This window comes from Mauremys reevesii, linkage group 1 (genome assembly GCF_016161935.1).
Source record: "Mauremys reevesii isolate NIE-2019 linkage group 1, ASM1616193v1, whole genome shotgun sequence".
NCBI lineage: Eukaryota > Metazoa > Chordata > Testudines > Geoemydidae > Mauremys > Mauremys reevesii.
Genome location: NC_052623.1, coordinates 11,847,970 through 11,874,914, shown reverse-complemented (window position 1 = coordinate 11,874,914; position 26,945 = coordinate 11,847,970). Strand labels below are relative to the sequence as shown.

At 47.4% G+C, this 26,945-nt stretch overlaps 3 protein-coding genes across 10 annotated transcripts; 2 read left to right on the top strand and 1 right to left on the bottom strand.

Annotated features, from left to right (window-relative positions):
• Positions 1-1,916: 1,916 nt before the first annotated feature.
• LOC120397013 (neuronal acetylcholine receptor subunit alpha-9-I-like) lies at positions 1,917-26,285 on the bottom strand. 7 transcript variants are annotated; one of them, XM_039522392.1, is made up of 4 exons: positions 26,147-26,285; positions 17,834-18,308; positions 17,178-17,699; positions 1,917-2,173 (listed from the first exon to the last, which is right to left on the bottom strand). In XM_039522392.1, exons 3-4 carry the CDS (start codon positions 17,677-17,679, stop codon positions 2,013-2,015), a joined length of 663 nt encoding a protein of 220 aa, XP_039378326.1. In that variant the 5' UTR covers positions 17,680-17,699; positions 17,834-18,308; positions 26,147-26,285; the 3' UTR covers positions 1,917-2,012. The 7 variants fall into 7 exon arrangements, 6 of the variants coding, with proteins under 6 accessions (XP_039378326.1, XP_039378316.1, XP_039378309.1 ...); XM_039522382.1 differs by lacking the exon at positions 26,147-26,285 and adding an exon at positions 18,693-18,915; XM_039522375.1 differs by lacking the exon at positions 17,834-18,308 and having other exon boundaries at positions 26,147-26,256.
• On the top strand, positions 4,124-5,111 carry LOC120397006 (olfactory receptor 52E2-like). Its single transcript, XM_039522353.1, has one exon. It carries the CDS (start codon positions 4,124-4,126, stop codon positions 5,069-5,071), a length of 948 nt encoding a protein of 315 aa, XP_039378287.1. The 3' UTR covers positions 5,072-5,111.
• On the top strand, positions 19,945-26,684 carry LOC120396999. 2 transcript variants are annotated; one of them, XM_039522340.1, is made up of 3 exons: positions 19,945-20,675; positions 22,052-22,120; positions 26,176-26,684. In XM_039522340.1, exons 1-3 carry the CDS (start codon positions 20,117-20,119, stop codon positions 26,190-26,192), a joined length of 645 nt encoding a protein of 214 aa, XP_039378274.1. In that variant the 5' UTR covers positions 19,945-20,116; the 3' UTR covers positions 26,193-26,684. The 2 variants fall into 2 exon arrangements, with proteins under 2 accessions (XP_039378274.1, XP_039378263.1); XM_039522329.1 differs by having other exon boundaries at positions 25,374-26,684.
• The last annotated feature ends 261 nt before the right edge of the window (positions 26,685-26,945 follow it).

Genomic DNA, 26,945 nt, shown 5'->3' with positions numbered 1-26,945 from the left:
GCCAGTTATGTCATCATAGCAGGCAATTAGGTTAGTCAGGCATGACTTACCCTTGGTGAACCCATGCTAACTATTCCTGATCACTTTCCTCTCCTCTAAGTGCTTCAGAATTGATTCCACACTGAAGCCACAGATCATAATTGATGCCTCAGATCATGGATCTGGGCTCAATGTCCCATGATGCATTGCTTTCTGTCCCAGCATTCCATGTGCTTCGGTCTCCAGTTCAGGGCATTTGTCAATGTCCCTTGCTTTCTGTTCAGCCCACCACCTCTATCTGCTGGAATGGATCCTGCACTGCTCTGCTAGCTGTCAGTAGAACATCGCGGATGGCAGTGGAATCAGTCTTGAAGTTGCGAAGGCAACAGGAGTCACAGTTGCCTGATGTGGTGTCTGATGTGAATAGCAGCAGCGGTAGATTGATTTTGGCATTCACGGATCAGCTGAGCATGGTGAAACATTGCTTTTGGGCTCAGGAAACTAGCACAGAGTGATGGAATCACATCGTTATGCAGGTCCGGGATGACGAGCAGTAGCTGCAGACCTTTTGGATGTGGAAAGCCACCTTCCTGGAAGTGTGTACTGAGCTCACCCCAGCCGTACAGCATAAGGACACCCAAATGAGAGCTTCGCTCTCAGTGGAGAATTGCATGGCGAATGCACTGTGGAAGATGGCGACTGCACTGTGGAAGCTGGCGACTCCAGGCTGCTCCTGTCAGTCACAAATCAGTTTGGAGTTGGGAAGTCAGCCACTGGGGCTGCGTTAATGCAAGTGTGCAGGGCCATTAATCACATCCTGCTGCGCAAGACCGTGACTCTTGGCAACGTGCATGACATTGTGGATGGCTTTGCAGAAATGGGTTTCCCCAACTGCAGAGGGGCGACAGATGGCATGCATATTCCAATTCTGGCACCAGACACCTTCTGATGGAATATATCAGTCAGAAGAGCACTTTTCCACAGTGTTGCAGGCACTTGTGGATCACCATGGGTGTTTCATTGACATCAATGCAGGCTGGTCCGGAAAAGTGCATAACTCATGAATCTTTAGGAACACCGGCCTTTTCAAAAAGCTGAAAGCAGGGACTTTCTTTCCAGACCAGAAGATCCCCATAGGGGATGTTGAAATGCCTATAGTGATCCTGGGAGACCTGGCATACCCCTCAATGCCAGAGCTTATGAAGCCGTACATGGGAAACCTGGATAACAGTAAGGAGCATTTCAACAATAGACTGAGTAGGAGCGGAATGACTGTGTAATATGCATTTAGCAGATTAAAAGCGCGCTGGCGATGCCTTATGACAGGTTAGACCTCAATGCGGAAAATATTCCCCTGGTCATAGCCATGTGTTGCACGTTGTATAATATTTGTGAAGTTAAGGGTGAAAAAGTTTGCTCAGGGTGCACTGCTGAGACAGAACACTTGGATGCTGATTTTGAACAGCGAGATACCAAGGCTATTAAAGGGGCACAATGGGAGGCAATTCAAATCAGGGAGACTTTGCAGCAGCACTTTAAAAATGAGAGCGAGTAATGTTTGTTGCTATGCTTGGGATTGTATTGCATAATGAAGTCCAGTTTTGGTAGAGTAGAAAGCAGTTGTGATTGTTCAGGCCTAGGGTTCAATGTAAGGAAATTATAAAACTGCCTGCTGGTTTGCTGCTGCCATCTGCTATCATAACTTCAGCGGAAACAAATCAAGAGTGCTGATTATTCAAATAACTTTGCTTTTATTGCCAAAAACCCACAACACCATGCACACAAACACCGCTGAGCATAAGTCCAGCTTTCATTTGAAAAGTTGTCAGCTGAGGAAGAATGAACGGTGAAGTGAGACGTCCCAGAAATTGGAAAGGAATGTGAGGGTGGAGTTTGGGAAAGAAATGGGAAAGAGTTGTGAATGTGCTGAAGGGAGGACGGGCACCCATCTGCTCAGTCTGGAGCATCAGGAGGGACTGCAGCATCAGCATCTCCACTGCATCTCTACTGTATGCCTCATTTTCTTTTCTTTCCTAATTGTCACTTTCTCTCCACTGCCTGCATTCTTTCTTGTCTGCAGCAGAGTACTGCAGCACCTCCCAGAACATATCTTCTTTGCTCCATCTTGGGCATTTTCTAATCCGGTGGAGACACTTGGCTGGAGTGGAGGGGGTGCCTCCTTTCAAGGACATATCTAGTGAAACACAAGTAACAATAAACAGAAGCCTTATTGGTAAGTACACGTACAGCATTGAAACGCTACATTAAAATACACTGCTAGTAACACACCAATCACTTTCCCACTGACCTTTGACAAGCACACATGCCGGTGAATACTGCAAGAATGGTGAGTGTTCCTGGGGCAGGGACATTGGGCGTGGGAGAAAAGCAACATGAAAGGCATCGTGGGCACTTCTCGGGGACAGCACTCTAAAGTTTCCCACCATTTTCCACAGGCGGGACATTGTGGCAGATCTCTCTCTCCTGAGGGCTAGCAAGAAAGCAAGGGTGCATCTACTAAATGCTTGCAGTTTCCGCCCAGTCCCTATGCTGCTCGCCTGTATTCTGCTTTGGTCTTTGCCCAAGTAATTGCAGAATGGCGGGAGAAAGTTTCTTTCAATACGGGAAGGAACAAAGAAGCTCTGCCAAGGAACCTCCAACAGAGGATTGCAGAGTACCTGCAGGAAAATTTCCTAGAGGTTTCTCTGGAGGATTCCAGTGAAATCTCGGTGTGCATCAACACCCCGTTCTGCCATACTGCCTAGTTGCACAGGGAAATGCCCAGCACACACAAACACAGCCAACCTTGTACATTTCTCTTCCCTCAACCCACCTCTGCACTTCACAGAGCAAAACCACTTACCAGGGGCCTTATCTCTTGCTTGTGGCTCACCTGATTGTGACTGCCGAGACTGGCTGGCTACCTCCAGAGTGGAGAACAGCTCCTGACTGGATGCAGCACTGGGCAACCCCGGCATGGGCACCACATCTTCTAATGTCTCCACCTCTTCATCATGACTTCCTCCTCTGGGTTAGGTCCAGTTTCCGTTGGCTCCAGCCCCACCAAAGTAGCCACGTCCAACGCCTTATAAAAATTGCAGGTCTAGGGCGCAGCACCGGAGCGACTCTTTGCCTCCCTTGCCTTCTGGTACACATGCCTCAGCTCCTTCATTTTCCTCTGCACTGCAGCATGTCCCAATCATAGCCCTTTTCCCGCAAGCTGCAAAAAATCTGCCCATAGGTATTGAAATTCCTACAGCTGGAGCACAGCTGGGACTCCTCAGCCTCCTCTCCCCAAATACTGAGCAGTTCCACAGTGGTCCAAGCAGGAGACCATTTGCTGCATGGAGCTGCCATGGCCACAGGGGAAGATGTGATGTGAACACTCCACGCCGAGCAAACAGGAAGGAGAATTTCAAAATTCCTGGGCCTTTAAACAGGGAGGAGCAGAAAGTATTTACCTGGATGCAGGGCAGCAGAGATGAAACTTCTGACCAGAGTGGTTAGGATGGGCATTGTGGGATGCCTTCCAGAGGTCAATTACACTGATGAAATCAATCACAGTGATGAAATCAAGCATGGTGTCTACACTGGCACTTTGGTGACAAAACTTTTGTGTAAAAAGCCTTACAAGTCTCGTCAAGGTGCCTTTATTACGTCACTGAACCCGAGGAGTTCTGTCGTCAAAAGTGGCTTTGTAGTGTTTACACCTCCACTATTTCTTCACCAAATGCTGTGGTACTGTAGACAAGACCTAAGGAACAAAGAGGGATAACCAATATTCTCTCATGTTTCCTGCTGGCTCCTATTAAGGATTCCCACACTCTGATGTGTAGGAATTATTGATGAAGGAAGCACCATAAAATATGAAATTACATTAGGAGGGTCAGTTGTTCATAATTCATTTATCTGAATAATGAAAATGTCATTATTCAGTGAGTGAAGAGCGACCAATCAGCTTAATCCATTAGAACAGCCTCCACTTGTGCATGTAGTGTCTCATATTAACATTGTCTCTCCATCCAGGTGTTTGTCCTGCGACCATCACCCTAGATCCTGGGCACATACAGGAAGTCAGGGGAACATACGGTACATACAGGAGACACTGTTGTTCATCAGGACTGGACACCTTCTCTCCTACTCCATGTCAGACTCCAACTCAACTGACTTCATCAATCCCTCCACCTTCATCCTGCTGGGCATTCCTGGCCTGGAGGCAGCCCATGTCTGGATCTCCATCCCCTTCTGCACCATGTATGCCATAGCCCTCTTGGGGAACTTCACCATCCTGTTCATTGTAAAGACAGAGCCGAGCCTCCATGTGCCCATGTACTATTTCCTCTGCATGCTGGCCATCACCGACCTGGTCCTGTCTACATCCATCCTACCCAAAATGCTGAGCATCTTCTGGTTCTATTCCAGGGAGATCAATTTCACTGCCTGCCTCACCCAGATGTACTTCATTCTCAGCTTCTCTGCAATGCAGTCTGGGATCCTTGTGGCCATGGCTTTTGATCGCTACGTGGCCATCTGCGATCCCCTGAGACACTCCACCATCCTGACAAACCCCATGGTGGCCAATATTGGCCTGGCCGTGGTGCTGCGCGGCATCATACTCGTACTGCCCTATCCCTTCCTGGCAAGGAGGTTGCCATATTGCAGAACCAACATCATTCCCCACACGTACTGCGAGCACATAGCTGTGGTGAAGCTGGCCTGCGCTGACATCCGCATCAGTAGTTACTACAGCCTCTCTATGGCATTCTTGTTTATCGGTATGGATGTGTCTTTTATCGCTGTATCCTATACCCAGATCCTCAGGGCCATCTTCAGACTCCCAACAAAGGACGCCCGGCTCAAGACTTTTGGGACCTGCGGCTCCCACCTCTGTGTCATCTTAGCCTTTTACATCCCACATCTCTTCTCCGCCCTTGCACAGCGGTTTGGGCACAATGTGGCCCTGCATTTCCACGTTCTCATGGCCAACATGTACCTCCTGGTGCCCCCCATGCTAAACCCCATCATGTATGGGGTGAGGACCCAACAGATCCGTGTAAGGCTGCTCCAGCCCTTTACTCATCAAAGAACCTAAAGTTTTCTCCTGATGCTCTGGCTCTCAGACTGAGCTCCATGCAGAGCTGGCTGGTGACATGGTGCTGGGCCGTCTTCCCTGAATCACTGACTAGCCAGTCAAAGAGACATTAAATCCTTGCCTGACCTTACTGTGCTGTGTCAGTGGGACAAACTGGGGAATCTGCCTATGTACAACTGACAGGGTTGCCACCTTTTTAATTGCTGGTAACTGGAAACCTGAGGCCCCACCCCTCTGCCCTGCCTCTTCCCCCAGGTTCCACCCCTCACTCACTCCTCTCCAACCCACCCCCATCACTCTCTGGATCATCCCTGTGACACTCTGGACCCCAAAGCACCTCCTATTTACCATGGTGATGTAATTATGGTATGTTTTGTACAAAGTATGCCCTGTGAGGTATCATTCTAAAAGTCTTAATCTGCAAAACATTGATATTCCCTTGGGTTGTATGCGCTGTCATTGTACGTGCAGCTATGAAATCCTATGTCTGAGTTACTAAAGTGTGATGTGAGGCTGGAAACACCTAAAACCAGCCTTTCAGGTATGTCAGAGGAGTAGCCAGACACTGTTAATTGCTGTCATCAACACTCATCCAGGGATGAATCCATTAGCACAGGAACTCTGCATAAGGAAGCCTCCTTGGAGGGAGCATGGAGACAATGGAGAATGTTTGGCCAATGAGGGCACCCCCTACACACGTTACATGCACAGACTTTCCAGCTAGGTAGAAGAAACTATAAAACATGGGGAGTAGCGTCATCTCTTGTCTTCACTCCACCACAACTGAACACCTACAGGAAGCTCTGGAAGACAAAGGACTTTCAATGGGGGAGGGGAACCCAAACTGCAAAACAGATGCAGCCTGTGCCTCAAGAATCTGTAAGCCTCCTTGTATCATCAGTCAGGGTAAGATATTGTTGATTCAAATCCTATTTAGTGTGTATAAATCTTAAATTGAAAGTTTGTTTGATTTCCTAGGTAACCTGCTTTGATCTGTTTGTTATCACTTACAATCACGTAACATCTGTCGTTCCGTAGTTAATAAACCTGATTTATGTTTTATCTTAATCCGTGTGTTTTTGAGTGAAGTGTTTGGGAATCTTAGCTCCGTTAACAAAGAGTGGTGAATATCTTCCCTCCATCGAGGTGGGAGCGGACTATTTAATGAGTTTATGCTGTACAGATCGCTGCAGTGCAAGACAGTCTACTTCTGGGTTTATACTCCAGTAGGGGTGCAAGGCTGGGAATTTGGGAAGTTGGCTGGTGCCTACAATGATGGTCCATGAATGACTTCGGTAAAACACTCAGGTGACTCAGTTGGGTGTGTGGCACCACCTGCTGTCATGTTGGATGATAACAGGGCCTGAAGGGGCTGGCTGTGTGTCACCAGGAGAGCAGGGGGAGATTCCAACCCAGCTGAATAGTTAGGCGACACAGCGGTTCCAACAGCTTCCAGGCTTCACCTCAGGGGTACATCCCATCACAATCTCCGCCCCTCACATAACCCTTGTAGCTGGGCTCCCTCTATGACGAAACTGGGATGGGAGCTGCTGCAGCCTGACAAGGAACCTGCCTGAGGGTAGGAGACGGCCCCGATTAACGATCCAACACCTCCTTCCGCACTGCAGTTACCAGACATCATTATACATAGATACATTAATAGAATTCTTAAGTCAATTTCATGGTAGAAACGGTGAGCTTTAGAGCTGCAACAAGTTCTTTCAGAATTAATCCTTCTGTTGCAGTCCAATGTCCAATATCAGCAGAGGTGAGACTAAGCCTGCAGCAAGAAGGAGCGTTCTGCTGGGACCTCAGAGGGAAAGGGGAAAGTCCCAGGAACTGCTGAAGGAATGAGAGAGTCTCCTTGATTCCCCTGCAGGAGGGGGAAGCTGCATGCTTCCAGGGGTGGCGGTGGTTGAGACCAGCTCCTGCCCTTCAGCTGAAGGCAGCATCGCCTCAGGGAGAAAAATGTCCATGTTGCTGCCAAACAAGGGACAAACCCAATGCTAGGGAGCAAAGGGAGATGTGTCCCAGATGGGAGCCCAAAGACGGGAGCCCAGAGCCTGCCACTGAGACAACGGTCCAGGCTGTTAGCTGTGAGCACTTCACAGATGAATAGGGGATAGATCCCACTCATAGAAACCACTGAGGAGATGGATGTGGGTTTCTTTAGCAAGGCAGCAGGAGGCAACACTATCCCACTGCGTAGGAAAGATAGGAAGTCTGGCAAGAGATCACCCTCGCTTAACCAGGAGACCTTCTATGATCTAAAACTCAAAAAAGAGTCCTACAGAAAGCAGAAACTCAATCAAATTACAAAGGATGAATATAAACAAATATCCCAAGTTTGTAGGGACAAAATTTGAAAAGCCAAGGCTCTAAATGAGATTAAACTAGCTAGGGACATAAAAGGAAACAAGAAAACATTCTACAAATACATTAGAAGCAAGAGGAAGACCAAGGACAGAGTAGACCCGTTACTCAATGAGGGGGGAAAGACAATAACGGAAAATGTGGAAATGGCAGAGGTGCTTAATGACGACTTTGTTTTGGTTTTCACCAAGAAGGTTGGTGGCGAGTGAACATCTAACATATTGAATGCCAGTGAAAATCAAATAGGATCAGAGTCTAAAATAGGCAAAGAACAAGTAAAAAGTACTTAGACAAGTTAGATGTCTTCAAATCACCAGGGTCTGATTAAATGCATCCTAGAATTCTCAAGGAGCTGACTGAGGAGATATCTGAGCCATTAGCAATTATCTTTGAAAAGTCATGGAAGACAGGAGAGATTCCGGAAGACTGAAAAAGGGCAAATCTAGTGCCCATCTATAAAAAGAGAAATAAGGACAACCTGGGGAATTACAGAACAGTCAGTTTAACTTCTGTACCCGGAAAGATAAGGGAGCAAATAATTAAGCAATTTGCAAACATCTAGACAATAATAAGATGATTAGTAACAGTCAGCATTAATTTGTCAAGAACAAATCATGTAAACCAACCTGATAGCTTTCTTTGACAGGTAACAAGCCTCATGGATAGGGGGGGGAAGCAGTAGATGTGGTATATCTTGACTTTAGTAAGGTTTTTGATACGGTCTCGCACGACCTCCTCATAAACAAACAAGGGAAGTACAACTAGATGGAACTACCATTATGTGGGTAAAAAACTAGGTGGAAAACCATTCCCAGAGAGTAGTTATCAGTGGTTCACAGTCATGCTGGAAGGGCATAACGAGTGGGGTCCCACAGGGATTGGTTCTGCGTCAGGTTCTGTTCAATAGCTTCATCAATGATTTAGATAATGGCATAGACTTATAAAGTTTGCAATACCAAGCTGGGAAAGGTAGAGAGCTTTGGAGGATAGGATTAAAATTCAAAAGATTCTGGACAAGTGGAGAAATGATCTGAAGGAAATAGGATGAAATTCAATAAGGATAAATGCAAAGTGCTCCACTTAGGAAGGGACAATCAGTTGCACACATACAAAATGGGAAATGACTGCATAGGAAGGAGAACTGCAGAAAGGGATCTGGGGATCATAGTGGACCACAAGCTAAATATGAGTCAACAGTGTAACGCTGTTGGAAAAAAGCAAACATTATTCTGGGATGTATTAACAGGAGTGTTGTAAGCAAGACACAAGAAATAATTCATCCGCTCTGCTCCGCACTGATTAGACCTCAACTGGAGTATTGTGCCCAGTTCTGGGCAATACATTTCAGGAAAGATGTGAACAAATTGGAGTAAGTCCAAAGAAGTGCAACAAAAATTATTGAAGGTCTAGAAACATGACCTATGAGGGGAGATTGAAAAAATTGGGTTTGTTTAGTCTGGAGAAGAGAAGACTGAGAGGGGACATGATAACAGTTTTCAAGTACATAACAGGTCGTTACAAGGTGGAGGGAGAAAATTTGTTCTTCTTAACCTCTCAGGACAGGACAAGAAGCAATGGGCTTAACCTGCAGCAAGGGAGATTTAGGTTGGACATTACGAAAAACTTCCTGTCAGGGTTGTTTAGCACTGGAATAAATTGCCTAGGAAGGTTGTGGAATCTCCATCATTGGGGATTTTTAAGAGCAGGTTGGACAAACACCTGTCAGGGATGGTCTAGATAATACTTAGTCCTGCCTTAAGTGCAGGGGACTGGACTAGATGACCTCTCGAGGTCCCTTCCAGTCCTATGATTCTATAACACCACCTCAGGAAGGGAGGGGGGTGGAGAGCCTGCCACTGAGACAACTGTCCAGGCTGTTAGCTGTGTCTGAGCCCTTCCCGGCTGACCAGGGGAAAGATCTCACTCTAGAGAGTATAGGAGTATGTGTCCTAGAGGAGGACCCAGAGGAGGAAACCGGGGGATGAATAGTGGGGGTACAGGAATGTCTCCTCACTGATCACATGGGGGAGGATGCCCAGGGCAGAATGGATGATTCAGCATGTGTGCTTCCAGGCACCCAATCTGTGGCTCAGGCTTTGAGAGGGAACTGTATAACTGACCTGCCGGAGGGGAGCAGTCACACAACTCAGCATGGAAGTATGTCCTCTGGAATGATGGCCGAAGCATTGTTGTACCATGGTACTGTGCTATATAATTGGTTATGTTTTGGCTATATACTGTGTATGTTTTATAGTAAGAATTAAGGTATTAGAATAAATGAATAGGATAGTGGATACTAGTATTAACCATTTTCTTTTTATTCATGCCTCGCAAGCAACAGACAGGGTCTTGTCTGTGTCTCTGTTAATTAGATTAGAGGAATTTTGAAGGCCTAGGCCCCAATGTAGGAAAAGATAGTCGCAAGATTTAGTAAAGCCTAATTTACGATGCCTTTCTTGTTCAACATAAAACACTGCTATTTGTGACCTTTTGAAAGTAAAGAACGGTTTGTGAGAATGAGGAGTGCATGCACCAGGAAAAGATAAGGTGTGAAGGCCATTGCTAAAGCCAGATGGCCAAGGAAGGAGGAGTGAAGAGACTCAAGAGACTTAGAGACACCAGAGAACCATCAACGCGCATCCATGATTGAGGAGACAATCCTGAGGTTAGGGCTGGCACCCTTAAAACACAAGATAATTGATTAAATCAAAACCAGACAGGATGACCCTCCCGGAGGTGTTTTGGGCCATCAAAAGATAACACCCACTGAGGCGTAAACTGACACAGCAAAATCCATAGACTTCAACGGAAAAAAAGGACTATAAGAACAGGGTGCTTTGCTATGGGGCTTTGGGTTCGTCTTGCCAACAACTCCAGGAGCATCGGATTGCGACTGACAGAGCCCGGCTCCCCTCTGCGACCAATCTGGCTGGCCACTAGATTGATCCAGTCTCTGGACTGGTAACTATAACATCGACTGGTGGGAGAGAGAGAGAGAGACTGAAAAGCATATGCTAATTGCTGTATTCTCAGTAAATGCAGCGTGCTGCCTTTTCCCCTATAAAAAGGAGCTCACCTTCTGCGTGCGGTGAATGTGAGATGGCTTCCCAGAGACGAGGATCGTACAGAACCTTTTCCCTGCACTACGTTATTATTGGGTCAGAGCAATAAACCTGACTGACGCTGGTTATTTGGTATCCTGAGTATATTTCATAATGAACCCAAGTGGGGTCAAGCAGTTAAATACAGAGTTTGTCAACATTAGTCTCATGTTAGCTTTAGCTGCGCCAGGAATGCCATGAAAATGATGTAAAAGCAGCAAAGAATCCTGTGGCACTTTATAGACTAACAGACGTTTTGCAGCATGAGCTTTTGTGGGTGAATACCCACTTGCATCCGACGAAGTGGGTATTCACCCACGAAAGCTCATGCTGCAAAACGTCTGTTAGTCTATAAGGTGCTACAGGATTCTTTGCTGCTTTTACAGATCCAGACTAATACGACTACCCCTCTGATACATGAAAATGATGATGATGCCTGATGGGACGAACCACTTCCAGCCACTTCTCCCACCCCCACCTCCAGCATATCCCATTCCTGCAGCCCAGGCTTGTTATCATGCCCCTGGCCCACCGCCCCATTACAATGCCCCTTTTGGGTTTCATTGCAACAAATCCAGCTACAAAAGAAATCAGGCACAAAACATTGCCAAGGGCTGGAGGAGTCTCATCAATGTGGGATGATTATCTGAGCCCAAGATGTTTTTTTGTGTGTTCACTCCCCCTGCTCTTAGAACCTGGCTACACCACTGGTGGGTTTCATTATTTTAACCCCTTCCTGGCCAGCTGGTCTCTTTTGTTCTCCTCTAAGGCTTTCCCCCGCTCCCTACCGGAGTCAGCTAAAAGCTGGTTTTCTAAGGATGCAGTTCCCCCCATGTCCCAGATGTTCCTACCTGAATAGGATTGTTAAGTCCTAAGCACCTTCTTCTTGTATCTGCCTGGTGCACGTGTGCTACAGGACCTGTCAGCAATGATCCACATGAACACTGGCCCTCATGACACAGCAGATTTTCACAAGACAACTTCACACCGACAACCAGAATTCATACACTGTACAGTTACAGCCCAGGCATAAGCCCTTTTATACTGGTATAAGTGCATCTACACTAGGGCTTTGGCTCAGCTATGTCCGCAAAAAAAAAACCCATCCCTAATTGACATAGTTGTGTTGGAAAAATGTGGGCCTTAATCAGAGATATTTGAGTCTTCCTGCTCCAGTCACCTCTAGTCCAGATAGGTCCATCAATGGCTATTAGCCAGGATGGACAGGGATGGTGTCCCTGGTCTCTGTTTGCCAGAAGCTGGGAATGGGCGACAGGGGTGGATCACTTGATGATTCCCTGTTCCGTTCATTCCCTCTGGGGCACCTGGCATTGGCCACTGTCGGAAGACAGGATACTGGGCTAGATGGACCATTGGTCTGACCCAGTATGGTCGTTCTTATGTTCAGTGCCACAGAGGTATAGATGTTAGAGACAGAAAGGCTGTTAGCTTCCATCCATTTCATGCCCCATGGAGAATTGCTCTGCGTATTTTCCAGGGCACGTCCAGTCTGATTTTAACTGTCTCCAGGAAGAGGGCTTATACGCTTTCCCCAGGAGACTCTTCCACAGTCTGAGACATGGATGCACTTTTCTCCTATTGAGCATAAATCTCACCTCTCCCTGCATTGCCCTCCCATGCCTCGCAATTTATCTTTATTATTTCCATTGCAATAGTGCCTAGAGGCCCAATCAGTGACCAGGGCCCCGTTGTGCTGGCCAGTGAGGAGGGGAAGTGCTCAAACCAGCTTGCTTTTGACAGGATGCAACAGGTGGTTGAAATAGCGGGCGGGCAGGGGAGGACGAGGCGACCGTGAAAGGAGCAGGCATTGTGTGGAAGTTCTGCCATCACAGCTTGCCACCCGCCTAGCGTCGCTCAACGGGCAGAGCATCATGACGGAGGCTAGCTGGAGGGGATCTGCAGGAGGACAAAGTGATGGCCTTATGGATTTATCTGGAGCTCTTGTTCTTCGCAAGCAGGCTGGCTAACCTAGTGCGGAGGGCTTTAAACTAGGTTCACCGGAGGAAGGAGACCAAAGCCCTGAGGTAAATGGGGAAATGGAAAACCGGGAGGAAGCACGAACAGGAGAGTGCAAGAGGGGAGGACTCCTGTCTCAGGCTGAGAAAGCGGGACAATCAGCGAGTTATCTTAAGTGCCTGTACACAAATGCAAGAAGCCTGGGAAACAAGCAGGGAGAACTGGAAGTCCTGGCACAGTCAAGGAACTTTGATGTGATTGGAATAACAGAGACTTGGCGGGATAACTCACATGACCGGAGCACTGTCATGGATGGATATAAACTGTTCAGGAAGGACAGGCAGGGCAGAAAAGGTGGGGGAGTTGCATTGTATGTAAGAGAGCAGTATGACTGCTCAGAACTCTGGTATGAAACTGCAGAAAAACCTGAGAGTCTCTGGATTAAGTTTAGAAGTGTGAGCAACAAGGGAGTCTGCTATAGACCACCAGACCAATGGGATGAGGTGGACGAGGCTTTCTTTCGGCAACTAGCAGAAGTTACTAGATCGCAGGCCCTGGTTCTCATGGGAGACTCCAATCACCTTGATATCTGCTGGGAGAGCAATACAGTGGTGCACAGACAATCCAGGAAGTTTTTGGAAAGTGTAGGGGACAATTTCCTGGTGCAAGTGCTGGAGGAACCAACTAGGGGCAGAGCTCTTCTTGACCTGCTGCTCACAAACAAGGAAGAATTATTAGGGGAAGCAAAAGTGGATGGGAACCTGGGAGGCATTGACCATGAGATGGTTGAGTTCAGGATCCTGACACAAGGAAGAAAGGAGAGCAGCAGAATACAGACCCTGGACTTCAGAAAAGCAGACTTTGACTCCTTCAGGGAACTGATGGGCAGGATCCCCTGGGAGATTAACATGAGGGGGAAAGGAGTCCAGGAGAGCTGGCTGTATTTTAAAGAATCCTTATTGAGGTTGCTGGGAAAAAAAATCCCGATGTGTAGAAAGAATAGTAAATATGGCAGGCGACCAGATTGGCTTAACAGTGAAATCCTTGCTGATCTTAAACGCAAAAAAGAAGCTTACAAGAAGTGGAAGATTGGACAAATAACCAGGGAGGAGTATAAAAATATTGCTCAGGCATGCAGGAGTGAAATCAGGAAGGCCAAATCACACTTGGAGTTGCAGCTAGCAAGAGATGTTAAGATTAACAAGAAGGGTTTCTACAAGTATGTTAGCAACAAGAAGGAAGTCAAGGAAAGTTTGGGCCCTTTACTGAATGGGGGAGGCAACCTAGTGACAGAGGATATGGAAAAAGCTAATGTACTCAATTATTTTTTTGCCTCTGTCTTCACAAACAAGGTCAGTTCCCAGACTGCTGCACTGGGCAGCACAGTACGGGGAGGAGGTGACCAGCCCTCTGTGGAGAAAGAAGTGGTTCGGGACTATTTAGAAAAACTGGATGAGCACAAGTCCATGGGGCCGGATGCGCTGCATCTGAGGGTGCTAAAGAAGCTGGCGGATGTGATTGCAGAGCCATTGGCCATTATCTTTGAAAACTCATGACGAACGGGGGAGGTCCCAGATGACTGTAAAAAGGCTAATGTAGTGCCCATCTTTAAAAAAGGGAAGAAGGAGGATCCGGGGATCTACAGGCCAGTCAGCCTCACCTCAGTCCCTGGAAAAATCATGGAGCAGGTCCTCAAGGAATCAATTCTGAAGCACTTAGAGGAGAGGAAAGTGATCAGGAACAGTCAGCATGGATTCACCAAGAGCAGGTCATGCCTGACTAACCTAATTGCCTTCTATGAGACGATAACTGGGTCTGTGGATGAGGGGAAAGCAGTGGATGGTTATTCCTTGACTTTAGCAAAGCTTTTGATACAGTCTCCCGCAGTGTTCTTGCCAACATTTTAAAGAAGTATGGGCTGGATGAACGGACTATAAGGTGGATAGAAAGCTGGCTAGATTGTCAGGCTCAATGGGTAGTGATCAACGGCTCCATGTCTAGTTGGCAGCCGGTTTCAAGTGGAGTGCCCCAAGGGTTGGTTTTGTTCAATATCTTCATTAATGATCTGGAGGATGGCGTGGGCTGCACCCTCAGCAAGTTTGCAGATGACACTAAACTGGGAGGAGTGGTAGCTATGCTGGAGGGTAGGGATAGGATACAGAGGGACCTAGACAAATTAGAGGATTGCGCCAAAAGAAACCTAATGATGTTCACCCAGGACAAGTGCAGAGTCCTGCACTTAGGACGGAAGAATCCCATTCACTGTTACAGACTAGGGACCGAATGGCTAGGAAGCAGTTCTGTAGAAAAGGACCTAGGGGTTACAGTGGACGAGAAGCTGGATATGAGTCAACAGTGTGCCCTTGTTGCCAAGAAGGCTAATGGCATTTTGGGCTGCATAAGTAGGGGCATTGCCAGCAGATTGGGAGACGTGATCATTCCCCTCTATTTGACATTGGTGAGGCCTCATCTGGAGTACTGTGTCCAGTTTTGGGCTCCACACTACAAGAAGGATGTAGAAAAATTGGAACGAGTCCAGCAGAGGGCAACAAAAATGCTTAGAGGGCTGGAGCACATGACTTATGAGGACAGGCTGAGGGAACTGGGATTGTTTAATGTGCAGAAGAGAAGAATGAGGGGGGATTTGATAGCTGCTTTCAACTACCTGAAAAGGGGTTCCAAAGAGGATGGAGCTAGACTGTTCTCAGTGGTATCAGACGACAGAACAAGGAGTAATTATCTGAAGTTGCAGTGGGGGAGGTTTTGGTTGGATATTAGGAAAAACTTTTTCACTAGGAGGATGGTGAAGCACTGGAATGGATTATCTAGGGAGGTGGTGGAATCTCCTTCCTTAGAGGTTTTTAAGGTCAGGCTTGACCAAAGCCCTGGCTGGGATGATTTGGTTGGGGATTGATTCTGCTTTGAGCAGGGGGTTGGACTAGATGACCTCCTGAGGTCCCTACCAACCTGATATTCTATGATCAGCTGTCACTTTTCTATGATCTGTGGAGAGACCCTGATTGAAAGACTCAGCCAGCAAGACTGTGAGAAGAAGTGGTGAGAGAGACTTAACTGTGAATTCACTTAAAAGATCAAAAGCAACTAAGAAATTATTTCGTTGCAACCAATTCTGACTTTTATGCCTCATTACCTGCAATCACTCAAAATCTCTCTTCCTGTCGTTAATACATTTATTTTATTGTTTTATCTAGACCAGTGTGTTTGGATTAAAGTGTTTGGGGAACTCCCTTGGCGATAACAGGATTTGTGCACATCATTCCCCATTAATAAAATGATGGACTTATGATGAGCTGGGATTGTCCAGGCAGGTGCTGGGCAGTAGAAGACGCACATTTCTGGGGGAACGTCTGGGACTGGGAGTTTGCTGGTGTAATTCATGAGAGGCTGGGCCGAGCACTCACACAGTGTATCTTGCATGCTGGAGGCTGGCTGTGAGCAGACCAGGAGTGGTGGCTCTCCCAGCGGAGCAGTGTAAAAGGCACCCTAGGTTGGAGAATTGCAATGGGGAGAGGCCATCCAGCCGCAGAATCAGCAGCCACATTTGCAACAGGGAAATAGATAATTAAGCTGATGGGGGGTTACATGGAACGTTTGCCCCAGAGAAGAGGCCTGTGTCTGTATCCGAGCGCTGGCTGGCATGGGCTCAAAGAAGGGACGGAAGGTGGAATGAGCTGAGCTGAAGGTCGATGTGCTGGAAACAGCCACAACCCGGATCCTTTGCTGCATTTCCAGTGACGTTATCTCTCTCCGCCCAGCTGGACAGGCTGGCTGCATACGTGACAGTGTCAGGACCCCCACAGCAAAGCCCTTGAGTGCACAGGTACTGCCTGGGGGCCATGACCTACGGTCCCTGCTGGACTTTCTAGCCCAAGAACGATGCACAGGAGACGTTGCAGAGATTTTATTTTGGTCTCTTTATTCCAGGCCCCGCTCCCCCGCTGAGCTCTTGCAGAAGTGACTGAGCATGTTAGAATGATACACGCTGCATTGGGGTGCAGGCTACAGACTGCCAACCCCTCCCAGAGCTGGGATAGAACCCAGGAGTCCTGGCTCCCAGCCCCTCCCCCCACTCCAATCCACTAGACCCCAGTCTCTGCCCAGAACTGGGAACAGAACCCAAAAGTCCCAGCTCTCAGTTTTCCTCCCCTGCTCTAACCACTACCCCAAAACCTTCTCCCAGAACCAAGGAACAGTCCCAAGAGTCCTGACTCCTTACTCTCCCTCCCCACCTCAGCCACCCCTCTCCTTTAGCTCCCTGGTGCTCCACGGGGTGGTGATGGTTTCAAACCAGCCACGTGGCTGCAGCAGTAACAGGTGCCGCCCTTGTGGGGGAAGACGGGTTCTAGGATTGCCAAAGAATAGATCTCTACTGAACTAGAATATGCTATTAGTGAGACCTCACACGCAACGGTTTCCACAGCAGCGCCAGGATGGACTGTCCCAGGCCGCCCACCCGTGTGCTCCCACAGCTCCGACAGGGTGAGACGAAAGGTCCTAGATAACTAGCGGCCGTTGCGTGCCAAGGGCTCTTCAGATGGCTTTGCCCATGATGAGCATGCTCATGAAGAAGACCATAATGAAGAAGATCCACATGAAGATGCGATCCATGACCTTGGCCACTTTCTTCCACTCACCGCTCCGTTTCTGAGCCGCCTTTTGGTCCCGGAAGCAGTTGGCAATGTACTCGACATTCCTCAGCAGGCTGTTGTGGTGGCAAAGGCACGGGGTCTTCACACAGACTTGGTGCTGCTGCCCCTCCCGGCCACACTCTAGCTTCATACGTGTCCCGGTCTCTTTCCAGTCCTGCTGGCCAGAGGCACTGCTGAGCCTCTGCGGCACCAACTCCTGCTGCAGAGACTTCTCCCGGCATGTCGCGTCCGAGTCATCCTCCGTCGTCTGGGCTTTCTGCTCCTCCTTGGTGGCCCTGCCACTCACCACCTGGACTGTGGGTAGGTGGCCCAGTTGCCGTTTGGGACTTTTGCAGTTCTCCCCCACCTCGTAGACAAAGAATAGCCGGGCCATGTACTGCAGGATGAACTTCTTGGCCCACTTGGGCACGGGCTTGGCTCCTGGGCCGCAGTGGTGAATGTTCATGATGAATATGGTCAGTGCGGTGGAGGCCGTGATCATGGTCATGGTGGCAATGTAATACTTCCCTAGAAGACAAGAAGGAGGGACGTGCGGTGACTGACCCAGGAAGTGGGGGACTTGTGGCTGCAGGCCCAGCCACTGCTGCTCACCCAGAGGAATGGGACACGGGGACCTTTAACACCAAAACACAAGCTCCTACCATGTAAGCTAAAGAACAACTTCTCTAGCTATGAAGAAGCAGGTTGTTATAGTCCCAGGAATAGCCTCTGTCCTCCAGAGGAGTCCCTTCTACCAGCAGCAAACAATTAATTAATCCTTAGGTTGCAGTCCAATGTCCAATATCAGGGTGATCCAGAATGGAACTGGAGACCTGAGTCTTGTGACTTGAGCTTACAAGATCAGTAGTGAGGATATATTGAACCCACAACCACCCCCATCAGCGCTATGTCAGTTTTTGGCAGCTTTCTTGCTGAGGACACATTGCTAGAGTGAAAGACCTTCCCAAAGATCAATCTGGGAGGCGCTCGGTCTGCATTCCTTTGGGATTTGCCATGAAGATGATGATGATGCCTGATGGGATGAACGGCTCCCCAGATACTGTGGTGAAAGGTCTGTTGATCCAGTGATGTGTGTGAGGCTGAGGTCTGACAAACAAGAAGTACAGGTGCCACTCACTGAAGAAGGAAAGTGAGAGGGACATTTTCAGGGGGTCTCATATTGCATATGTGATGGGTAGTGGGGAAAACACTCTGTCAATTGCCTTTGCTCTGTAGCTTGGCTTCCTTTTCTCCTGTGGTACAGACCGGGACATAGTCTTTTTCAGGACACAATGTATGTCCTCGATAAAAATACAAAATTAGATCTCAGAGAGCTCTGGTTTGATAGATATTTTGCTGTGACAAGCTGTACCCCAAAACAACACCCTGGCACCCCATATTCACCACTTTTACGTAGTTGCCATGTGAGGTGTTAATGGAAAAGCTGCAGCTTGCTGAATGTGATTATCCTACTTGTATACGTCATTTTTCTATCTGAAGTTATGAATATTGACTATGTACCTGTATTTCAAATGTGTTTGTTCCTGTAGTAACTTCCACAAGGTAGTTTACATCCAGTCAAGCCAGCACACTGTGAATGGACTATTCAAGTTGATGGCCTATCAGTGGGCCATGGCAGAAGCTTATCCCTACCTGATGGACTTTCCTGAGAACATTCAAGCCAGGATATGTGTAATGGCCCCTGCTATGACTCAATAAAGCACTCCAGGTCATGTGACCAGCTCATGTGACACCGGACGCCATCTTGTGCCTGTACTTTCCCACTAACTGTGCTGGGGGCTTTGTTTGTGACAATGAAATTCCCTGCACCTGGCAGAAGCTATAAAAGGGGGAAGTGATGTCACCACTTGGGCTCACTCCCCCCACAACTCAACACCTCAAAACACGGCTAGAGGGAAAAGATTTTGACTGGGGAGCTGGTCCCAGGCTGGAAAAGAGAAATCCCACCTCGTGAATGGAAGATTGGTGAACTGTTTGTACCATCAGTGAGATACTGCCTTGATTCACACCCTGTCTACTTCATAAGAACATAAGAACATAAGAGAGGCCGTACCGGGTCAGACCAAAGGTCCATCTAGCCCAGTATCTGTCTACCGACAGTGGCCAATGCCAGGTGCCCCAGAGGGAGTGAATCTAACAGGCAACGATCAAGTGATCTCTCTCCTGCCATCCATCTCCATCCTCTGACGAACAGAGGCTAGGGACACCATTCTTACCCATCCTAGCTAATAGCCATTTATGGACTTAACTACCATGAATTTATCCAGTCCCCTTTTAAACATTGTTATAGTCCTAGCCTTCACAACCTCCTCAGGTAAGGAGTTCCACAAGTTGACTGTGCGCTGCGTGAAGAAGAACTTCCTTTTATTTGTTTTAAACCTGCTGCCATAGAACTCAGATTACGATTTTGCTTTATTTCTTAGGTAATCTACTTTGATCTGTACACTTATTACTTATAATCACTTAAAATCTATCCTTCTGTAGTTAATAAATCTGTTTTATGTTTTTTACCTAACACAGTGTGTTGTTTGAAATGCAAAAGGGAAATCTGCCCAAGAAGAGGGGCTGGTGCATTGTGCTCTCCACATTGAGGGAGGGACGGACTGGGTAATAAACTTTCTCTGGTCAGTCTTCTGACCAAGGCAGGACGGTACAGCTCTGGGGTCCTAGACTGGGGAGCTGGGGGAAATTGGCTGGAGCCTATCTATTGTTGGTTCATGAGCAGCTGGCGAAAGCATTCATGTAACTCATCCGGGTGTGTCCCTGCCTGTGAATGTTTGGGTGAGTGCAGGACCTGGAGGGGTCTGCAACTTTTCACATAATCACAATGTGAGAGGGGATTCAGATTAGTGTGCGAAAGGGCTCAGCGGTATCCCAGTTCCAGGTTTCACGGCGGGAAATTTTGGCACAGCGAGCAGGATGAAATGCACAATTTTGTTGTTCTGAGTGAGATTTGCACTTCTTACACTGGTGTAGAGATTTTAAGTGAGATTTTAAGTGTGGTGGCTGGAGATCAGTCAAAGAGGTTATCTGTTTGTTATTTTCTGTTTGCTTATTTTGGGAAAAGGACACACAGACAGGAAAGCACCAAGATGAGTGAAAACAGCAAAATGATTGTGAAATCGGAGCTATTCAGATTTCAGGCAGTAGAAAAAGAACATTGGAGAATTTTGCAGCTAAACCCAGCAGAGGCTGCCAGAGAAGAGGATGAACACACAAAGGCTATGGAACCAAAACAACAAGAAACTGAGGAGAAAGAGAGAGCACGGAATCACCATTTGGACTTCCTAGAAAAGCAGAACCAGAACCTTCCCACTCCACTGATTCCCAGCTCTCCAAAAATCCTCAAATGGGAACAGCTGTGTCCTGCATACAATGAGGCAGGGGATATTGCTGAATACTTGACTACCTTTGAGAGGTTGCATGTGGTTCATAAGATTCCTGATGACCAGAAGATGCCCACTATAGTTGCTGATTTAACTGGTAAAGCACTGGATATAGTCAATAAAATGCCAAATGATGGTGCTTTAGAATAAATTATTGTAAATTGAAACAATTTTAGATTAGCCCTGAAACATATAGAGTGAAAATTAGGAATCTTAAGAGGGGTGCTGGTATGTAACGTGGAATATGTAAAATTATGTTTACATGATTAACATCTAACAAGATATAAGTAAACACATAAAATTAGTATTACCTCTAATTCTCTAACAATACAGGTTTGCATTTCAAAGCTCTATTCCACTTCCCATTTACATTGCTATTTATGAAGAATAGCCCTAATTACCATTTATAAACTTCTCTAATATGTCTTTAAAGGTTGAATTTGGGTCAATAAGCCTTCTGGTTGCATAACCCTTTCTGACCGTCTGTCACACCTATTAACTCATGTTTGATTGTATGAACCATCTGTATCCTTATGTCTTTGGCACTTGGCGTGCAGGTCTCTTCTCCCAGAGGGAGGTGCTAGAATAGAAGGTGCACCCCAAGAGTGGGCCTATAAAACCAGACTTAGAGTAGGGCCTGAACCCTGCTCCAACTCAAAAACACCTGGGTCCAGTGTGTGGGACCCAAACACGGCTGCCTGGCAGGTGTCCGGGTGTGGGAGCTTGAGTGGGGCTGTGACAGCAAACCTGGAGCTGGTGCACGGATGCTAGGGGACTGGGAGTGGACCGGGAGTGGAGCAGGGTGATCCCAAACCTGCAGGGAGGTGTCCACAAGATCTGCTCTTCCCCCTAATGTGGCCCACTCTCCTCTGCCCTCAGTGTTTCTCCAAGTGCTCCAGTTCCCAGACTGATCCAGCCAGAATCCCTGAAGGAAACATTTCCTGAACCAGGCAGTGCTGGTTTGGGGTCAGGGAGAGGATTTGTCTCTCCCTGGGAAAGTGCTCCCCAGAATGGAAGAGGCAGGGAATCCCTGTTCTACTGGATTTCGTCCCACCCACCCCCCTCCATGCATTTTGGTTCCTTTTCTCTCCTTTCCTTTCTAACCCCGCCCCGTCCTCCCCACACACACACGCCTCCCTCTCTCTGCCACTTCTAATGTGCATCCCGCCCTAGGTGCCAGTTACAAACACTCAAGGGTCTGTAATTCCGTCCACTTCAGTGGCAAGTGCAGGTGTAGCACTGTGAACCGCTGCAGCTGAGCGCTGCTCTGGCTGGGCAAGAAGCCAGGTGCATTAGTCTGGTTATTAACCAGGTAAAACTAAGTCCATGGCCATTACCATCAAGCAGCCTGCAAGTGCAAACTGCAACCAGCTCAGTATTAACCTGTCTAGAGGGATTGCTGGGCAGATGGTAGCTACATAGGCAGGGCTGGAGGCTGCTTGAAAGATGTGGGTGCTCTGTTTTTGCGAACAGGGGCTGCTAACAGGGAGTTTCGCAAGGGAGTTCTCCAGGTGAAGGAGGAGCTAATACAGCATCTGTGGGGTAAGTGACTGTCTGTAGTGTGTGTTTGTTTGTGTTTGGGGGTTACTTGCTGTGTGCTGAGCTTGTGTTTGTCAGTCTGTTTGGTTGTTTGGTTGTTTGAGGGACCGTGTGCTCTGGCTGGCAGTTGGAGGCAGGTTTGAAAGCTCGAAGCCTCTGGTAATGGCTGAGCCTTAATCAGTGGGCGGGGCATTCACTCAGGCCAGGCCAGGGTTTTATAAAGCCGCGCACAAGCGACCAGGGGCTGCTAACAGGGAGTTTCGCAAGGGAGTTTAGAAGGGGAGTGGGAAGGGAGTGGGAGCCCCTCGCCAGCCCTAACCCCGTCCCCGTGGTCCCCCCCTAAAACCTATAAACCAAACTACATTCAAAACCTCTTCCTTTAAACCACCCTTTCACTAACTAGGAGACAATGCAGGCAGAAGCCCAGCAGCAGAGTGGGGGCTATCCAGTTTATTGCACTGACTGTCGCATGTATGATTACCTGCCCTGTGGGCGGGTGGCGTATGTGTGCAGTCGGTGCAAGGAGCTCCTGACCCTCAGAGACCATGTACGGACTTTGGAGGCCAGGGTGGCGCAACTGGAGGAGCTGAGGGAGGCAGAGAGGTATGTTGATGAGGCCTTCCGGGACACTGTAGAATTGTCCCACCTCCGCTTAGACAGCTCCTGTGCTGTTGAGGAGGAAGAAGGGCCCAGGGAAGTAGAGCAGTCGATGGGAGCAGAGGGAAACCTTCCCATAGTTGGGACCCTCCTTCCAGATGGTTCTGGGGTTGCCTCTCGCACTGAGGTTGCCTCTCCGGGGGAGGGAACTCCAGTTTCTAGGAAAAGGCAGGTGTTAGTAATGGGAGATTCGATTATTAGAAATGTAGATAGCTGGGTCTGTGATGACCGGGAGAACCGTATGGTGACTTGCCTGCCTGGTGCGAAGGTTGCAGATCTCTCGAGGCATCTAGATAGACTTATGTGTAGTGCCGGGGAGGAGCCGGTGGTCGTGGTACATGTAGGTACCAATGACATAGGGAAGGGTAGGAGAGATGTCCTGGAAGCCAAATTTAGGCTGCTAGGGAAGAGACTGAAATCCAGGACCTCTATGGTGGCATTTTCAGAAATGCTCCCAGTTCCACGCGCAGGGCCAGGTAGGCAGGCAGAGCTGCAGAGTCTCAATGCGTGGATGAGACGATGGTGTAGAGAGGAGGGGTTCACGTTCATTAGGAACTGGGGAAACTTCTGGGATGGGAGGAGCCTATACAGGAGAGATGGGCTCCACCTAAACCAAAGTGGAACCAGACTGCTGGCACTAAACATTAAAAAGGTTGTAGAGCAGTTTTAAACTAGGAGATGGGGGAAAGCCGACTGCTGCAGAGGAGCGTGTGGATCGGACACAGACTTCTCTTAGGGGAGAGTCTGATGATAGAGAATCTCCAGGTTATAGTCAGGAGCAGAGGAATGAGAAGTATAATGTAAGGGCCGGATCAGATGATAAACAATCACATAAAAAAGAATCTGGCACATCAGAAAAAGGCAGGCTAATAAACAGGGACAAGTTTTTAAAGTGCTTGTACACAAATGCCAGAAGTCTAAATAATAAGATGGGTGAACTAGAGTGCCTTGTGATAAAGGAGGATATAGATATAATAGGCATCACAGAAACCTGGTGGACTGAGACCAATCAATGGGACACAATCATTCCGGGGTACAAAATATATCGGAAGGACAGAACAGGCCGTGCAGGGGGAGGAGTGGCACTATATGTTAAAGAAAGTGTAGATTCAAATGAAGTAAAAATCTTAGGCGAATCCACAGGTTCCATAGAGTCTCTATGGATAGAAATTTCATGCTCTAGTAAAAATATAACAGTAGGGATCTATTATCGACCACCTGACCAGGACAGTAATAGTGATGATGAAATGCTAAGGGAAATTAGAGAGGCTATCAAAATTAAGAACCCAATAATAGTGGGGGATTTCAATTATCCCCATATTGACTGGGAACATTTCACTTCAGGACGAAATGCAGAGATAAAATTTCTCGATACTTTAAATGACTGCTTCATGGAGCAGCTGTTACGGGAACCCACAAGGGGAGAGGCGACTCTAGATTTATTCCTGAGTGGAGCGCAGGAGCTGGTCCAAGAGGTAACTATAGCAGGACCGCTTGGAAATAGTGACCATAATACAATAGCATTCAACATCCCTGTGGTGGGAAGAACATCTCAACTGCCCAACACTGTGGCCTTTAATTTCAAAGGGGGAACTATACAAAAATGAGGGGTTAGTTAGACAAAAGTTAAAAGGTACAGTGACTAAAGTGAAATCCCTGCAAGTTGCATGGGCCCTTTTTAAAGACACCATAATAGAGGCCCAACTTCAATGTATACCCCAAATTAAGAAAAACAGTAAAAGAACTAAAAGAGCCACCGTGGCTTAACAACCATGTAAAAGAAGCAGTGAGAGATAAAAAGACTTCCTTTAAAAAGTGGACGTCAAATCCCAGTGAGGCAAATAGAAAGGAGCACAAACACTGCCAACTTAAGTGCAAGAGTGTAATAAGAAAAGCCAAAGAGGAGTTTGAAGAACGGCTAGCCAAAAACTCCAAAAGGTAATAACAAAATGTTTTTTAAGTACATCAGAAGCAGGAAGCCTGCTAAACAACCAGTGGGGCCCCTTGATGATGAAAATACAAAAGGAGCGCTTAAAGATGATAAAGTCATTGGAGAAACTAAATGGATTCTTTGCTTCAGTCTTCACGGCTGAGGATGTTAGGGAGATTCCCAAACCTGAGCTGGCTTTTGTAGGTGACAAATCTGAGGAACTGTCACAGATTGAAGTGTCACTAGAGGAGGTTTTGGAATTAATTGATAAACTCAACATTAACAAGTCACCAGGACCAGATGGCATTCACCCAAGAGTTCTGAAAGAACTCAAATGTGAAGTTGCGGAACTATTAACCAAGGTTTGTAACCTGTCCTTTAAATCGGCTTCGGTACCCAATGACTGGAAGTTAGCTAATGTAACGCCAATATTTAAAAAGGGCTCTAGGGGTGATCCTGGCAATTACAGACCGGTAAGTCTAACGTCGGTACCGGGCAAATTAGTTGAAACAATAGTAAAGAATAAAATTGTCAGACACATAGAAAAACATAAACTCTTGAGCAATAGGCACAACTATAGTTCTCGGTAGACAGATACTGGGCTAGATGGACCTTTGGTCTGACCCGGTACGGCCTTTCTTATGTTCTTATGTTCTTATGCTCATACAGCGCAGCCCTTGGGCGAATGTCATGGCTGCAGGCAGCTACAAAGCTGCAGTTCTATAGAACAATGGGTCCCCCAGCTCCAGCGGAGCGAAGCAAAATGTGGGGGACTGAGGAAGACTGAGGAACTCTGGGCTGATGTTTTCAATGCTCGTGGTCTCCAGCAGCTTCTCCGTATCAAGATCAGCAGCGAGGATATATTGAACCTACAACTTCCCCCATCAGCACTGTGTCAGTTTTGGCAGCTTTCTTGTTGGGAACACATTGCTAGAGTGAAAGTTCAGCAAGTCCTGAAGTGGGCACACCGAGGAATGCCACAATATAGCCATTGATCACCTGGGTGCCAAAAGCTTTGGTGGCACACTTGCTGAACAAGGAAAGTGAGAGGAACATTTTCAGGGGGTCACATATTGTGTGTGTGAAGGGTAGCGGGAAAAACACTCTCTCAGTTGTTTTTGCTCTGTAGCTTGGCTTCCTTTTCTCCTGTGGTACAGACCAGAAAGTAGTCTTTTTCAGGACATGGATGTATGTCCTTGATAAAATACAAAATTAGATCTCAGAGAGCTCTGGTTTGATAAATATTTTGCAGTGACAAGCTGTACCCCAAAACAACACCTTGGTACCCCCATATTCACCACTTTTATATAGTTGCCACAAATCTTGTACAGACTATGTGATGTGAGGTGTGAATGGAAAAGCTGCGGTTTGCTGAATATGATTATCTTATTTGTATACATGTCTCATTTTTTTATCTGAAGTTTTGAATATTGTCTCTGTACCTGTATTTCAAATGTGATTGTTCCTGTAGTAACTTCCACAAGGTAGTTTACATCCAGTCGAGCCAGCGCACTGTGAATGGACTATTCAAGTTGATGGCCCATCAGTGAGCACAATGGGCCATGGGAAAAGCTTATCCCCACCTGATGGACTTTCCTCTACATGGTGTAGCCACGATATGGGTAATGGCCCCTGCTATGACTCACTGAAGCACGCAAGGGAATGTGACCAGCTCATGTGACACCGGACTCCATCTTGTGCCTGTACTTTCCCACTAACTGCCCTGGGGGCTTTGTTTGTGACAATGAAGTTCCCTGCACCGGGCAGAAGTTATAAAAATGGAAAGTGACATCATCACTTTGGCTCACTCCTCCCACAACTCAAAACACGGCTAGAGGGAAAAGCCGCCCCTTGATTGGAAGATTGGTGAACTATTTCTACCATCAATGAGATACTGCTTGATTCACACCCTGTCTACTTTATAGAACTCAGATTGAGATTTTGCTTTATTTCTTAGGTAATCTACTTTGATCTGTACATTTATTACTTATAATCACTTAAAATCTATTTTCGGTAGTTAATAAATCTGTTTTATATTTTTTACCTAATACAGTGTGTTGTTTGAAATGCAAAAGGGAAATCTTCTCAAGTAGAGCGGCTGGTGGGGGCTGGTGCATTGTGCTCTCCACATTGAGGGAGGGACGGACTGGGTAATAACCTTACACTGGTCAGGCTTCTGACCAAGGCAGGATGGTACAGCTCTGGGGTCCTAGGCTGGTGAGCTGTGGGGGAACTGGCTGG

Coding starts and splice junctions, on each gene's coding strand:
- LOC120397006 (XM_039522353.1), top strand. CDS start 4,124: ATGTCAGACTCCAACTCAACTGACTTCATCAATCCCTCCACCTTCATC.
- LOC120397013 (XM_039522392.1), bottom strand. CDS start 17,679: ATGACCATGATCACGGCCTCCACCGCACTGACCATATTCATCATGAAC. Junction 2,174..17,177: donor GGCGGCTCAGAAACGGAGCG/GTGAGTGGAAGA, acceptor GTGTTTCACTAG/ATATGTCCTTGAAAGGAGGC.
- LOC120396999 (XM_039522329.1), top strand. CDS start 20,117: ATGCACAATTTTGTTGTTCTGAGTGAGATTTGCACTTCTTACACTGGT. Junction 20,676..22,051: donor TATAGTTGCTGATTTAACTG/GTAAAGCACTGG, acceptor TTTTGCGAACAG/GGGCTGCTAACAGGGAGTTT. Junction 22,121..25,373: donor GCTAATACAGCATCTGTGGG/GTAAGTGACTGT, acceptor ATGCTCATACAG/CGCAGCCCTTGGGCGAATGT.